The sequence below is a fragment of the Colobus angolensis genome, unplaced genomic scaffold (assembly GCF_000951035.1).
Source record: "Colobus angolensis palliatus isolate OR3802 unplaced genomic scaffold, Cang.pa_1.0 Scaffold925, whole genome shotgun sequence".
Lineage (NCBI taxonomy): Eukaryota > Metazoa > Chordata > Mammalia > Primates > Cercopithecidae > Colobus > Colobus angolensis.
Window position 1 is genome coordinate 96,399 of NW_012123210.1, and position 17,005 is coordinate 113,403.

A 17,005-nucleotide genomic window follows, 5' to 3' on the forward strand; every position below is an offset into this window, starting at 1 on the left:
ATCACCAAAACAGCATGATACTGGTATAAAAATAGGCACAAAGACAAATGGAACAGAATAGATAACCCAGAAATAAACCCAAATACTTGCAACCAATTAATCTTTGACAAAGCAAACAAAAACCTAAAATAGGGAAAGGACCCCCTTTTCAACAAATGGTATTGGGATAATTGGCTAGCTACATGTAGGAGAATGAACCTGGATCCTCATCTCTTACGTTATACAAAAACCAATGCAAGATGGATGAAGGACTTAAATCTAAGACCTGAAACTGTAAAAATTCTAGAAGATAACACTGAAAAAATCACTTCTAGACATCGGCTTATGCAAGGATTTCATGACCAAGAATCCAAACGCAAATGCAATAAAAACCAAGATAAATTTTTCAAACTTAATTAAACTAAAGTGCTTTTGCACAGCAAAAGGAACAGTCAGCAGAGTAAACAGACAACTCACAGAGTAGGAGAAAATCTTCACAATCTATACATCTAAGGAATGACTAATATCTAGAAGCTACAACAAACTCAAACAAATCAGTAAGAAAAAACAAGCAATCCCATCAAAAAGTGGGCTAAGGACATGAATAGGCAATTCTCAAAAGAAGATATACAAATGGCCAACAACAATCTCATCAAGAAGTGGGCTAAGGACGTGAATAGGCAATTCTCAAAAGAAGATATACAAATGGCCAACAAACTTATAAAAAAAAGCCTCATCATTACTAATGATCAAGGAAATGCAAATCAAAACCACAATGCAATACCAACTCATTCCTGCAAGAATGGCCATAATCAAAAAAATAAAAAAACAGTAGATGCTGGCATGGATGCGGTGATCAGGAAACATTTCTACACTGCTGGTGGGAATGTAAACTAGTACAGCCACTAAGGACAACAGTGTGGAGCTTCCTTAAAGAACTGAAAGTAGAATTACCATTTGATCCAGCAATCTCACTACTGGGTATCTATTCAGAGGAAAAGAAGTCACTATATGAAGAAGATGCTTGCACATGCATGCATGTTTATATCAGCAGAATTTACAATTGCAAAATTGTGGAATCAACGCAAATGTCCATCAATCAACGAGTGGATAAAGAAACACACACACACCACATATATATACCATCATGTATATATACCATCATATATATATATGATGGAATACTACTGAGCCATAAAAAGGAGTGAATTAACAGCATTTGCAGCAACCTGATGAGACTGAAGACTATTCTTCTAAGTGAAGTAGCTCAGGAATGGAAAACCAAACTTCATATGTTCTCACTGATATGTGGGACCTAAGCTATGAGGATGCAAACGCATGAGAATGATAAAATGGATTGTGGGGATTTGGGGGAAAGAGTGGGAAGTGGGTGAGAGATAAAAGACTACAAACATGGTTCAATGTATATTGCTCAGGTGATGGATGCACCAAAATCTCACAAATCACCACTAAAGAACTTAATCATGTAACCAAATACCATCTGTACCCCAATAACTGATGAAAAAATAAATAAATAAAGATAATTTGATATCTTCCATTCTAATTTGGATGCCCTTTATGTCTTTATTTCATCTGATTGCTCTAGCTAGGACCTACAGTACTATCTAGAGTAACAATGATGACAGTGGGCATCTTTACTGTGTTTCAGATCTTAGAGAAAAGGCTTTCAGTTTTTCCCCATTCAGTATGGTACTATTGTGTGTCTGTTGTATAAGGATTTTATGTTGAAGTATGTTCCTTCTATCCCCAGTTTTTTGAGGGTTTTCTTCATGGAGGGATGTTAAATTGTATCAAATGCTTTTTCAGCATCAATTGAAATGATTATATTGTTTTTAGTGCTTCATTCTGTGAATATAATGTATCACATTGATTGATTTGAGTGTGTAGAACCATCCTTACACCCCAGGGATAAATCCTACCTGGTCATGATGAATGATCATTATGATATATTATTGAATTCACCTTGCTAGTATTTTGTAGAGGATTTTTGCATCAATATTCATCAGAGATATTGAGCTACAGTTTTCTTTTTTTGTGTGTCTTTGTCTGATTTTGGTATCAGAGTAATACCAGTCTCAAAGAATGACTTTGGAAGTCTTCCCATCTCCTCTGTTTCTTGGAATGTTTTGAGTAGGATTGGTATTCATTCTTCTTTAAGTATTTGGTAGAATTCAGCAGTGAAGCTGTCAGGTCCCAGGTCTTTCTTTAGTGGAAAACTTTTTATGACGGCTTCCATCTTGTTACCTGTTATTGGTCTGTTCATGCTTTTTTATTTCTTCATGATCCAGTCTTGGTATGTTCTATATATCTAGGAATTTGTTTATTTCTTCTAGATTTCATAATTTATTGTCATATAGTTGCTCATATTAGCCACTAATGATCCTTCGAGTTTCTTTGGTATCAGTTGTGATGTCTCCTTTTTTATTTCTGATTTCATTCATTTGGATTTTCTTACTTTTTTTCCTACTTAGTCTGGCTAATGGTTCATCAATTTATTTAACTTCCCCCCCACCAAAAAAACAACAACAACAACTTTTTGCTTCATTGATCATTTTTCATATATTTATTTTTAAAATAACTTATCCAAAGTCTGTATTTATGCATCAAGGTTTACATTTTATGTCTTGTACCGATGTCATTGTTGACAACTTATATTTCCACTGTGAGAATCCCAATTGTCTGTTTCTCTTAGTATTTTCCTTTGGGTCCATCAGTTTTCCTTTTGTATTGTTTTTCATTTCAATTTCATTTCTTTCTACTCTGATCTTTATTATTTCTTTTCTCCTACTAATTCTGGGTTTGGTTTGCTCTTGCTTTTCTAGTTCTTTAAAATGTATCATTAGATTGTTTATTTGAAGTTTTTCCTCTTTTTAATGTAGGAACTTGTAACTATAAACTTCCTTCTTAGTACTGGTTTGCTGTAGACCCCAGGTTTTCGTATGTTGTGTTTCCATTATCAGTTGTTTCAAGAAATTGTTCAATTTCCTTTTTAATCTCTTCATGGACTCACTAGTCATTCAGAAGCATACTGTTTAATTTCCATGTATAGGAATAGTTTCCAAAATTCCCCTTGTTATTGATTTCTAGTTTTATTCTATTGCAGCCAAAAAAGATGCTTGATATTCTTTCAAATTATGTGAATGTTTTAAGAACTATTTTGTGACCTAACATATAGTTTATCCTTGAGAATGATCTGTGTGCTAAAGAAAAGAATGTGTATTCTGTAGCTCTTGAATAAAATGTTCTATAAATATCTATTAGATCCATTTGTTTTACAGTGCAGATTCAGTTTGATGTATCTTTATTGATTTTCTGTCTGGAATTCTGTCCAATATTGAAAGTGAGGAGTTGAAATCTCCTCCTATTATTTTATTGGGGCCTATTTCCCTCTTTAACTCTAATATTTTCTTTGTATATCTGGATGCCTTAGTTTTGGGTGAATATATATTTAAAATTGTTACATCCTCTTGCTGAATGACCCTGTTATCATTATATAATGACCTTCTTTGTCTCTTATAGTTTTTGTGTTGAAATCTGTTTTTTCTGATATAAGTATAGCAATACTGCTCTTTTTTGGTTTTCATTGGCTTGGAATATCTTTTTCCGTCTTTCTATTTTCAGTCAATGTGTCTTCATAGGTAAAATATGTTTCTTTTAGTCCAAAGATCATTGGGTTATTTTTAATCCATTTAGCCACTCTACAAAGTTTGATTGAAGAGTTTAGTCCATTTACTTTCAATATTATTATTGATAAGTAAGGACTTACTCCTGTCATTTTGTTATTTGCTTTTGTTTGTTTTTTATTTAGTCTTTTCTTCCTTCTTTCTTTTTTTCCTTGTCTTCCTTTTAATGAAGGTCATTTTCCCTGACCATATAAATTAGCTTCATGTTTTTAACTTTTGTGTCTCCATTGTATTTTTTTATGGGCGGGGGGTTGAGGTTACCATGGCACTTGAAAATACTATCTTATAATTCATTATTTTAAGCTGACAACAACTTAACACTGTGTGCATTTAAAAAAAAAAGAGAACTAAGAAAGACCATACACTTTAATTTCACTTGCCCACATTTAAAATCCCTTTTGGTTGCTTTTAAGATTGTCTTTTGGGGAAAATATATCTATTATATTTTTCATACTTCTTTTATCCACATTTATGAGCAATGATTGCACATTTTTAAATCTAGTTGAAGTTGTCCCAACACTTATTTGTTCTTTGGTCATTTTATTTCAGTCTTTTTTTTCCCCTTGGTTTAATTTAGAATAGTTTCTTCTCTTATGTCCTCAATCACTTATTTTTTTTGTAGTTTCTAATCTACAATTAGATCCAGTGTGCTTTTCATTTCAGATCTTACATTTTTTTCTCTAGGTTTTCAATCTGTGTGTTTTTTTTTATATATATCCCCTTTTGATGAGTAGTATGGCCAGTCTTCCCTCTGCTTTCTTGAACATATAGAATCTAGATATTCAGTTACAACTATCTTATTTTCCTTGTCATGAATTCAATCATTGTTTAATTTTTAAACCTAATTCTATATATTACTTTTTTTCTCATATCTTCCCTTTTGCTTGCATGTCTGATAATTCTTGTGTGGATAAAAACCATTGTGATTTTATGTTAAGATTTAGAGGGAGATGGGGTGGGAAGCTGGTCTTCCCCTGGAATAGATCATAATTTGTATGATCTTATAAATACTTTTGTGTGTTCTTCCAAAATGTAGTTAAGTTACTGGAAAACAGTTTTATCCTTTTGAGGTTTGTACTTAACTTTATTAGAGCACACCAGAGCAGCTGTTAGCCTATGGATTATTTTTTTCCGTTTTACTGAGGAAATATCTCACCTGAGCACTCTACCTGATATCCAATGAATTAGAGCTATTTCTCTCTGGAGGTTGGTTACAGAAATTCTTACTAGCACTATGTAAGCCCTTATGTTGGTCCCTGTGCTCTTTTCTTTTTCTTTGGGAGAGAGGGTGTATCAGTTTTATTTATTTATTTTTTAATGTTACAGATTTATTTATTCTTTTTTATTTTTCCATAAGTTATTGGGGTACAGGTAGTATGCCGCCAAGGGGAATTCATCTGAGGGTGCTTGGAGGAGAGTCCAGCCACTGGCCAGCCCTATTCCAGGGGAAGACCACCTTCCCACCCCATTTCCCTCTAAATCTTAATCCATCTCTCTGAGAGCTACCTCCACCACACAATGAAACTTAGCACTCATCCTCCAAACCCACATGGGATCTCATTTCTCTGGTAACTAGGGCAAGAACCCAGGATACAGAAAGCCCTATGTTCTTGTGATAAGGCAGAGGGTCTAGCTGAGCTGATTAACACAAGCCATCTGCAGAAAGCAAAGCTGAAAGAGCACCCTGTAACACGGCCCACTTGGGCTTCAGGAGTCACAGACAGCCCTAGATGCTGCCATTGGGCCAGAGTCCAAAAAGCACTCCCCACAGCCTCATACCTGCCCATCTGCATGCTCCCTTGAGCAGCAAAGCACCAAGGAAGTGAGCCACACCGCTGTCACACATCCTGCGAGGGGGATAAGGAAAAACCCATTTCATTATTATTGAGGGACTGTGAAGCTAAGGCTTTTCGACCCAGATCTGGAACAGCATTGAAGAACAATGGAAAGGAGATCATAGATATCAGGATAGCATGAGGTGGAAGAAGGGAGGCCATGTCTCTCAGAGCCAGAGCCTAGGAGGACTGTACAGTTGAGACTCCCCAGAAATAGAGTTTGGGAGCAGACTCTGGAGTCAGATCTTCTATTTACTCCAGCTGTGTCACTTATTTGCCTTGTGACATTGAACATGTTAATAAACATCTCTATTCCTCTATGACCTTATCTGTTAAATGAAGATGAATTATAATTGTACCAAATTCATTGTATTGTTATAAAAACTAAATTAATGTTTTCATATGATTAAAATAGTGTCTGCCATACAATAAATACTTCATCATTATATAATTATGAAAATCATTTGAAACTATGCATACTTTTCCATTTTTAAGATCCACTATAATTTATTTACAACCTCCAGGAAGATTTTTGTTTCAAATCTATTACAAACAATCATAAAATAAGCATTCATATATAGAGTAATTAATATATACATTCAGTGATATCCATTAATACTCAGGAAGTGAAACTGTTTGAAGGATGGAGGTGTTTACACACATTTCTATGAATATAGTCCCATTGGCTTTATAAGAGAATAAACAAATTCACCTGCTCCTTTATGCCACATTCATTTATTCATTCACTAAGTAGTCATTAATTTATCTAGTATTTATTTAGCCAATATCTTCTAAACAGTGTTTCAGGTGGCTGGTATTCGTTAGTGAGCCAAAGAAAGTTCTCTGCTCATATGAAACATGTATTTTAGGGATGAAATACAAACAATAAAAATAAGCACAGAGATTTAGCAAAGTTGTTAGCACCTTCTACTTTCCAGTTAGATTGTCATTTTTCAACTGTTGACTCTGACACTTAAAAAGCTGTGTGACCTTGAACAAGATACTTAACAGATCATCAGTGCAGTTGTTTGGTTGTTCAAATGGGTATAATAATAGTATGGTAGGCTAAATAATGTCTTGACATAAAGAGATTAAGCTGGTGGGTTTCATGTAATCACAAGGGTCTTTACATAAGTGTTAAATATAGTGAATTCCAAGTTTCTCTTCAAAGAATCAGTATGTCAGTATGTTCAGCTATCTTATTCTTTGATTTTCCGTTTTAAAGTTTAACTTCCTGAGTCTCTTTGCCCCCTTGCTCCCAGTTTCAGTAAACAACTTTCTTACCAGTCCTAATCAGCAGTTCACATCTGTACCCCTTGTCACCTGCTTTGACCCGAGTCACCCCTGGTTACCTGCTCCATCCTGACTCATCCTGAACCACCAGTTCTGTAACCACCCTTCCCCCTCAACTACTTACCCCACCACTTCAGCTCATACTGCTGCTCTTTTTTTAAAATAGCCAATCAGAATTAGTTTAGACTGTGCAGTCCAACCCTAGCCAATAGGGGAATGATAACAGCAGTAGAGGTTACCTGCATCAGGAATAAGAACCTCCTCCCCTCCTCTGTCCAGGTGTGCTCTCGCCATTGTTCCACCTGCAAGGAGCACTGTTTCTGCAGAAGATAAAAATTGTCTTGCTGAGAAAATTAAATTTATATTCAAGTTCTATTTCTTTGCAGGACCAGGGAACAAGTATTTTGCATTTCTAACAATTTGGTGGCCCGTACAGGGACCTATTCTCCTCTGGGGGTGGTCTCCAGTCCTCTCTCATAAGGAGGCGCCCTGCTGCCTCATTGTGGTGACCTCAGGGGTGAGGAACTGAAACTCTGCTGTGTTGAATAAACCCGAACTCTCAGCAACGCGGAAAGAAACCGGCTGGTGACCTGGAGTAAAGGATCCTCACGTACTACGTGGACCAGACAACTTCGTGCACAAGCCAAGGAAGGAAACGCTGGAGGAACTGGTAAAGTATTTCCTTGGTGGTCAGGACTAAGGAAAGAAAAAACGCAGCGGCAATGAAGCATTCCTTGGTTGGGCCATACCAAGGAAAGAGAAGCTACGGGGTGGTAAGGCATTCCTTAGTTGGGACTAAGGAAAGAAAAGCCATGGGGGGCGGTGAAGTGCTCCTTAGTCAGGATATCTTGGGGATTAAAAAGAGGTGAGACATTTCTAGTAAGGGAAATTGAGCCTCACCCCAAAAGGCAAGGTATTTCCAGTAAGGGAATTGAGCCTCACCCCAAAATGTGAAACATTTCTGGTAAGGGAAATTGAGCCTAACCCCCAAAATGGAAAATACCCCAAGTAAGGTGAAGGATAAAGCTAACAACAATAATATTCCCCCGAATAATCCCCTAGGCCTAATGTTAAAATATTAGAAGGATAAAAAGAAAATAGAGAGAGAGAGAGAGAGTGTGAGAGAAGTAAAGTGAAAGCAATGTGCCCTATTCCTTTAAAAGCCAGGGTAAATTTAAAACCTGTAAGTGATCATTGAAGGCCTTCTCCATGACCCTATAACACTCCAATACTGCCTGTAAAGAAGCCAGATGGGTCACACCAGTGCAAGACCTTAGAGCTATTAATCAGATAGTCCAAATTACCCACTCTGTTGTTACGATAATAGATTCTTAAAATACCTTCTGGGCTTGTCCATTGGCAGAGGAGAGCCAGGACCTATTTGCCTTTGAGTGAGAAGACCCTCACTCCGGTTGAAAATAGCCAATACCCGTAGACAATCTTATCCCAAGGGTTTACAGAGTCTCCAAATATTTAGTCAAATATTAGAACAAGTCATTTAATTAGCAAAGGTAAACAGCACATTGAGCTTGAACAGATTGAAGGCATCATATCCATGCCTCTGCCAGAGACTAAACAAGCACTTAGAAAATTTTAAGATTAGATTAGTTGGAAACTGTCATCTATGGATAGATTCTTATGCCCTAAAAACAAAACCCTTGTTTAAAAAACCTCACACAAGATGGGCCAAACACCCTCATTTGCCAATTACCAGGAATCCAACAGGTGGAAAAGTCAAAACATCTATTAGTAACTGCCCCTGTCCTAGCTTTACCCTCCTGAAGCAGCCATTCCATCTTGTTTTCAGTGTAAACAAGGGCGTAGCCTTAGAAATACCCAAAAGCAGTGACAACCCCTAGCCTTCCTATCAAAACTTCTTAACCTAGTAACCCGCGGATGGTCCAAATGCTTTCAGTCTTTAGTAGCAACTGCTTTGCTAACAGAAGAAAGTAGAAAAATAACTTTTAGAGGAAACCTCATTGTGAGCACATCTTACCGATTCAGAACTATCCTAAGTCAAAAAAAGCAAAAAGGTAGCTTACTGACTCAAGAATCCTGAAGTATGATGCTATTCTGTTAGAAAAGTATGATTTCACATTAGCCACTGATAATTCACTTAACGCAGCAGGTTTCCTAACAGGGGATCTAAGTCTTAATTAATTACCTTACAAAGGCCCAACCAGACCTAAGAGGAACTCCCTTCAGGATGGGACGACACTTATTTATAGGTGGTGCCACCTGGGTGATTGAGGGAAAAAGACAGAATGGGTATTCAGTAATAGATTGGGAAACTCTTGTAGAAACAGAGTTAGGAAAATTGCATAATAATTGGTCTGCTCAAACGTGTGAGCTGTTTGCACTCAACCAAGCCTTAAGGTACTCACAGAACCAGGGAAGAACCATCTACACCAGTTCTAAGTATGCCTTTGAAGTGGCTTATGCATTTGGAAAAAAAATTTAGACCGAACGAAGTGTTATTAATAGCAAAGGATAATTAAAATCCCAAACTTACAAGGTTTTCAACAAAAATAAAGTTAGCTAAAAATTAACAGTGTAACATGTATTATCCTAACTTCCAATCTTGTGGCCTTAGGCAATCTAGTCCATGGACATGAAGGAAGTTCACGTTGGAAAAGAACAGTTATCATCTTTGACAGAAAAAAGGGGGGGGAAGGGGAGAATTTATGTAAAAGAAATGTTATGTGGTAAATTCTTGTCCTAAAATAGATTAAATGGTTCTTTAAAGAAAGGGATGTTTACAAGTCAGAAAGTTGAGCCATGTCGAAGACTGTCTGTGAAACTCATGAAAAATGCTATAAAAGGGAATTTATGCGAGAATTGTTGTATAAATTAAAAGTAATTAGGCCTCCTGAATGTAAAACTATTGAAGAAACAGTTTACGTGCAAGGTGTGTAAGGAAAGTAAAATATACCTTTGGTAAAAGGATTATAAGGAGACATAAAAATGTGAATTTTACCTACATTAAAAGATTTAAAAAATTGTTTTGAAGGTTTAAGCAAACTTTGAAATGTTAATTATAAAGAAAATTCTGTGGTAAACACTGGCTAAAGTTAAAGGGGTATCATCCAGTTTTTCTGTGAACTGGACATAAAAAGCATAACTTTTTTTTTTTTAAGCACTAACCTGCTCTTTAACAAAAATTATAAAGGGTTAAAAAGAGTCTATAAAAATCTTAACTTATAGTCAGACATTAAAATTGGATAAATAATGTCAACCAGGTTTTACAAAAATTGAGTTTAACATTAATAGTACACTAATATAAAGGTAAAATTTAGCTTATCTGCTGTAAAATCATACAGAAAGCATTGTCAAATATAAAATGACATTTGGCTTTCTTTGTCTAAAAACTAATAAAAATAGGTGCTAAAAAAATTCAGAAGGAAAAAGGAGAGTGCTAAACCAGAGAAAAATGTTATCCAAACATCTTATGAGGGGAAATATTGTTCCAACTGCATAAAGGGACCCACTGGGGACCCCAAGGCATGTGTGATGTAGTTCTCAGAGTTTAGAGTGGTATAGAAATTTATACCCTGGCCAAACAAGTTACAGATAGTTGCTTAGCATGTAAGAAAACTAATAAACGAGCTATAAAAACATTACCCCTCAGGGGAAGGAATCCAGGCTTAAGGCCATTCCAGAATATCCAGATTGCTTGCATAGAGATGTCTCCAATCGGACATCTAAGGTATTTATTAGTAATAGTAGATCACCTTACTCATTACGTAGAAGCTATTTTCTTTTCAAGTACAATTGCTAATAGTGTAGTCAAGGCATTAGCTGAAAATATTATACCCAAGTTTAGATTAATAGAAAACACTGATTCAGATAATAGGACTCATTTCACTGTACATGTCATTAAGAAATGAGCCCAGGTACTGGATATGACATGTGAATATCATACTCTCTGACACCTACCTTCATCAAGTACGGTAAGAAGGCCTATTACACTGTTGAGAGTCTGAATTGCTCCCTGAAAAGACATAGGCCTATCCCCTTATGAGATGCTTTATGGATTGCCTTATCTGCATTCAACTACTGATCTCCCTACATTTGAAACAAAAGATCAGTTTCTCAGAAATTATATACTTGGTTTATCTTCCACTTTCCCTTCCCTCAAAACAAAAGGTCTTTTAGCACATGTGCCACCCCTAGAGTTTCCAGCACACCAACGTCAGCCTGGGGACCACATCACTGTCAAAAGTTGGAGAAAATGAAAAGTTTGAACCGGCCTTCGAAGGACCTTACCTAGTGCTCCTAACTACTGAAACCGCAGTGTGGACATCAGAAAAAGGATGGACCCATCACACCCTAGTCAAGAAAGTGCCGCCCCTTCCAGAGTCATGGGCCATAGTCTGAAGGGAAAATCCTATCGAACTAAAGCTAAGAAAAATTTAACTCCTTTCATCTATTCTGTTACTCCTTCTTCTTTTCTTGCTCTATTCCTGACCACCTAGTTATTGATGTACCAAGTCAATTTTGCCTCAAACTATTACTTTTGATGATTGCCTTGTTACACCCTGTGCAGACTTGCCAAGTTAGAGGGAACTCTCCACTTCAGAAAAGTACTTTATCCTTCCTAGCTCTCCTCAGACTAAAAATCTGTTAACAGGGATAAGTTAGTTTGAGAAGAGTTTGATGAAGATTCCAGTATTTACTGGAAATCTTGTCCTCCTAGATCAGAGCTTCTCTGCCAAAGTTGGTTCAATGCTCTATAAAATACTGAAGAGCAAGGATGGACCACCCCAACCAGTACTTGCAATTTCTTAAAATCGTATATTCATTTCACTAAAGGAGTTATCCCTCCCCACTGTCAGCTAAACCCTCCCCAGAGTTCTTCCCCTTCATTAAGCCATTTCTATGGTATAGGAGCAGAAGTCTCAGGATCCTTTGAAATGTGCTTCATTGCCTCCTCACTTCCTGCACCCTTTTCTCCCTCTCCTAAGTTCTCCCCTAACCAAACTTTCTCTTGTTACATACCCAATGATAAAACCAAAGTAGTTGTTGTAGAGGTTAACTATTTAAAACAAACTATAGCAATTGAAACAGGGTATCAGGATGCAAATGCTTGGCTGGAATGGATAAAATATTCTGTTTGCACACTAAACAAAAGTGACTGAAACCCTTGTGCGATAGGCAGGCCAGAGACCCAGATTGTTCCCTTTCTGCTTGGGTGGTCCTCTCAGGGACCGGCATGAGCTGTATGGTAGCTCTCTTTCAGAACCCCACAACCTGGGGTGATGGGTCATGCAAGACTCTTTTACTGCTTTATCCTGAGGTGAAGAGCCCTGTGGGTCAGCCCTCTAGGGCCATCTGGTCTCCAGCTCCTGATGTTAACTTCACCTCATGCCTTTCACAGCGGAGGGAAAAGTTAGCATTCCTTAAAGATTTAACAGGAGGCAGTGAAACCAAGCCTCTTCAAGAGCTTACCAATCAGTCTGTCCTTGTTCATCCCTGAGTGTAAGTGTGGTGGAATTATGGGGGACTATTGCTGGGTACTCTGCCAAGTAATTAGAGCAACTCTTGTGTTCTAGTCTAATTCGCCATCCCTTTCACTCTAGCATTCTGTCAACACAATTACAAAAAAAGAGAGAAAATTGTAAAGGAAGAAGTACCCTGTATGGGTCCTTTGACCCCCATGTTTATATAAATGCTATTAGAGCTCAACGAGGAGTACCAGATGAATTTAAAACCCATGATCAAATAACTTGAGGATTTCAGTCAATATTCTGGTGGGTGAAGATTAATAAAAATGTTGACTGGATAAATTACATCTATTATGGTCATCAGTGGTTTATTAACTACACTAGAGATGCTGTTAAAGAAATAGCAGAGAAATTAGGGGCTACTAGCCAGATGGCTTGTGAAAATAGAATAGCCTTAGACATTATATCAGCAGAAAGAGGAGGAGTTTGCATCATGATTAAAATTCAATGTTGTTCCTTCATCCCAAATAATACTGCCCCTGATGGAAGTATAACAAATGCATTGCAAGGTCTAACTTCTCTGTCCAATGAGTTAGCCAAAAACTCAGGGGTAAATGACCCCTTTAAAAGGTGGCTAGAAAAATCATTCAGTAAATGGAAAAAAAATCATAGCCTCAGTTCTTACTTCTCTCACGGCCGTAGTAGGCGTATTCATTCTTGTTGGGTGTTGTGTCATACCATGCATCTGTGGGCTGATGCACAGACTCATACAGGCAGTACTTACTAAAACCTCCCTTAATTCTCCTCCACCTTATTCAGAGAAGCTTTTTCTTTTAGAGAATCATGCAGAACAACTAAGCCAAGACATGTTAAGGAAGTTTGAAGAGAAAGAATTGGAAAAATTCAAGATGAGGAATTGTTAAATATAGTGAATCCCAAGTTTCTCTTCAAAGAACCAGTATGTCAGTATGTTCAGCTCTCTAATTCATTCTCTATTTTAAAATTTAACTTCCTGGTTCCCTTCACCCCCTTGCTTCTAATTTCAGTAGACAGCTTTCCTTCCAGTCCTAATCAGTAGTTCACATCTGTTCCCCTGGTCACCTGCTTTGAAATGAGTCACCCTGGTCACCTGCTCCATCCTGACTCACCCTGAGCCACCAGTTGTGTAACTGCCCTTCCTGCAAAACTACATGCCTCACCACTCTGGCTTATAGTCCTGCTCTTTTTTAAAATAACCAGTCGAAATTAGTTTAGACTATGCAGTCCAACCCTAGAAAACAGGGGAATGACACAGCAGTAGACTATGGCTATCTCCATCAGGAATAAGAACCTCTTCCCCTCCTCTGTCCACGTGTGCTCTCACCCTTGTTCCATCTGCAAGGAGCACTCTATCTGCAGAAAGTAAAAACTGCCTTGCGGAGAAAATTAAATTTATGTTTGAGTGCTATTTATTTGTGGCACCAGGGAAAAAACATTTTGCATTTCTAACGTAAGGGAGATGTGAGAATAAGAGCCAGTAGTAGGAGTAGGAGATGTGACAACAGAAGCAAGTGTTTGGAGTGAAAGAAGGAAGAGTTCATGAGCCAAGGAATGCAGGCAGCCATTAGGAGCTAAAATAGGCAGGAAAACAGGTTATTCACTACAGTCTCCAGAAGAAAACAGACTTAACAACTCCTTGATGCAGATACAAGGGTTGTTAAGGGTTGTTTGCCAACACCTCTACTAACACTACATTAATACATTTTTATTTCCCACTGAAGAAGGTTTAAAAGGTATAATGTGTAATTTCCATTTGGTTCTTCCCATTGGTGTAATACTCACTTTCTCTTCTATTATGTCTCTGAATCATTTGCCTATGTTTCTATCACCTTAGAGGTTTTGCTGGCATGTTACTTGATAGGAAAATAGTAAGTTTTAATACAAGATGTGTGATATGAGCCCAATATTGTAAATAAACATTTAACCCTATATGTGTGTGTGCATAAGTTATATATAATATATAAAATGGATGAATACATATAAAGTACACATACATATATAGATATACATGTACACTTGCACCCACATATTATCCTTAAAACATGTTCCAAAGTATAAGTAACTTCTTCTGGGAGATGAGCTGTGAGAAGTATAACGAGTTATGTTACTTCTTATTTCTTACATTTCAAGTAGAAGATAGGAAGAGTGATGAATATAATTTAACATAAGATACTTAGTTGTCTATGCTTTGGAGATGACATGAGGCTAATTATATTAGGGCCATAGCATAAAATTATCATCCCATTTATGTTAAAAGTAAAATAATATAGGAGAAGTTGAGAAAGATAAAATCCTGATAATTCTTCCAAGAAATTTTGTACAGTCAAGTATAGTGACTCATGCCTGTAATCCCAGCACTTTGCAAGGCTAGGGTGAGTGGATCACTCGAGGTCAGGAGTTCAAGACTAGTCTGACCAACATGGTAAAACCCTGTCTCTACTAAAAATACAAAAATTAGCCTGGTGTGGTGGTGGGCACCTGTAATCCCAGCTACTTGGGACACTGAAGCAGGAAAATCACTTGAACCCTGAAGGTGGAGATTGCAGTGAGCCAAGATCACACCATTGCACTCCAGCCTGGGCAACAAAAGTGAGACACCATCTCAAAAAAAAAAAAAAAAAAAAAAAGGAAAGAAAAAAGAAAAAGAAAATTTGTTCATGTTTGAAGAGAGAAGCATGACAGAGCACCTGAGCAGCAATGTGAAAGCGTATATTTATGCTTCTTTACATTGTTCTAAGTTGGAAACATGAAGTAATAAAAGTGATCTGATTCTTTATTTAGAGATAAAGTAATGACACTTTAACACCAGACCAGGCACAGTAGCTCACACCTATAATCTCAGCACTTTGGGAGGCCAAGGCGGGCATGAGGTCAGGAGTTCGAGACCATCCTGGTTAACACGGTGAAAACCTGTCTGTACTAAAAATACAAAAAATTAGCCAGGCCTGGTGGCATGCACCTGTAATCCCAACTACTCAGAAGGCTGAGGCAGGAGAATCACTTGAACCCGGGAGGTGGAGGTTGCAGAGAGCTGAGATCGCACCACTGCACTCCAGCCTGGGTGACAGAGCAAGACTTTGTAAAAAAAAAAAAAAGGAACACCAATGTAGATATAAGAATTCTAACATTTAATATCCATTTCTCCCTTTGGCTAATCCTCTGAATATTTCCCTACAGGTTGGAACTGCTCCTGGACACAGTTTTTCACTTTCAAATCCAATCCTCAAGTAACTCTAACACTCAGCAAAACAGCTTCCCTACCCTCTTCCCCTTTGTCCTTTCTGTCCTCATCATTTTGAGAGCCAGCATGGCCTCCTGGAACTCTGTTTTCTTTAATTACTCACCTACATTATGCATAAAAGAAGGAAGGTTTAATAAATTGAATCAGCAAATAATAATGTTTTTTTATTTAGAACATGCAAAGAAGAAATGTCTTCGAATTATAATACACAAATCATCTTTATTTAACAATGATAACATATTAAAACTCAACATTAGATAAGTATCAGCATTATGTGACAGTCAACGCAACTGTTAGAGAGTATGGAGAATAGTAGATATATTTGCACAGTGAAACATAGGAAACTCTCCTTAGTGGAAGCTGAATGTTCACTAGATCTTGAGGGAAAGGAAAATGTGAGATGACAGGCCAGAAAAGGTATCACAGATAGTGAAAGGTGGATAACGTCCCAGAGGAAAGAGAGCTGCAGGACAGCACAGCAGCAGCCAGACCATCTGCTCTTCTTTAGACAGGGATGAAGCATAGCTGGTACTTGGGCGGAACAGAGACAAATCCATTGAAAACTGGAGTGGTGTCAAGGTCCTTCAGGTCAACCAGAGATTTCAGATTAAAGTTCTGTAAAATGGAGGTCAGGAATAAAAACAGCTCCATGCGGGCAAGGGCTTCTCCCACACAAATCCGTTTTCCTGAAAATAGAAAACACAGAGATCTGTTACTCCTCATGTGTAACTGTGACAGTGACAAACACTGTCTCTATAACTGGCACAAACAGAATATGCAGTAACTATTCTGCATATTCTGATATGGAAGGATGAGGAGATAGATGAGTGGATGGGTGCATGCATGAATGAATGGATGGATGGGTGGATGGATAAATGGATGATTGGATGGATGGATAGGCAACTGAAAAAATGAATGGACATACTTACTCTTCCCCTAATATCAAATCGTAACAGGCACCCTGTATTCAACAAATATTTATTGAGTACCAGCTACCTGCCAAGCACTTTATTAAAATCTTTCTAAAGACTTTAAATGTCTTCATCAATCTTTCTTTAGAAACATACGTTCCTTGTCAAGTGGGTTGAACTGAGAAGGACTTAGAGGAGGAGGCTAACATACTGTATTTCCCTTTGTATTTCTGGCTCAATACACAGTCAAGATTTTTTTTCCCGTAGGTACTTCCAGGAGCACATGTCTAAACATGTCACGTTCTCACTTTAAAACTTTCAATGGCAGACCAGGCGCGGTGGCTCAAGCCTGTAATCCCAGCACTTTGGGAGGCCAAGACAGGCGGATCACAAGGTCAGGAGATCGAGACCATCCCGGCTAACCCGGTGAAACCCCGTCTCTACTAAAAAAATAAAAAAAAATTGGCGGGCGAGGTGGCATGCACCTGTAATCCCAACTACTCAGAAGGCTGAGGCAGGAGAATCACTTGAACCCGGGAGGTGGAGGTTGCAGAGAGCC

The 17,005-nt window shown here is 37.7% G+C and overlaps 1 protein-coding gene across 2 annotated transcripts in view; it reads right to left on the bottom strand.

The window, feature by feature from the left end:
• Window positions 1-15,722: 15,722 nt before the first annotated feature.
• The window catches only part of LOC105504516 (cytochrome P450 2C9-like), a 47,409-nt gene continuing 46,126 nt past the window's right edge, over window positions 15,723-17,005 (bottom strand). For both annotated transcript variants that reach the window (XM_011931975.1, XM_011931974.1), the window contains one exon: window positions 15,723-16,221. In XM_011931975.1, the coding sequence (XP_011787365.1) occupies window positions 16,040-16,221 (182 nt within the window). In that variant the 3' untranslated portion in view covers window positions 15,723-16,039. The remainder of the gene's footprint in view (window positions 16,222-17,005) is intronic.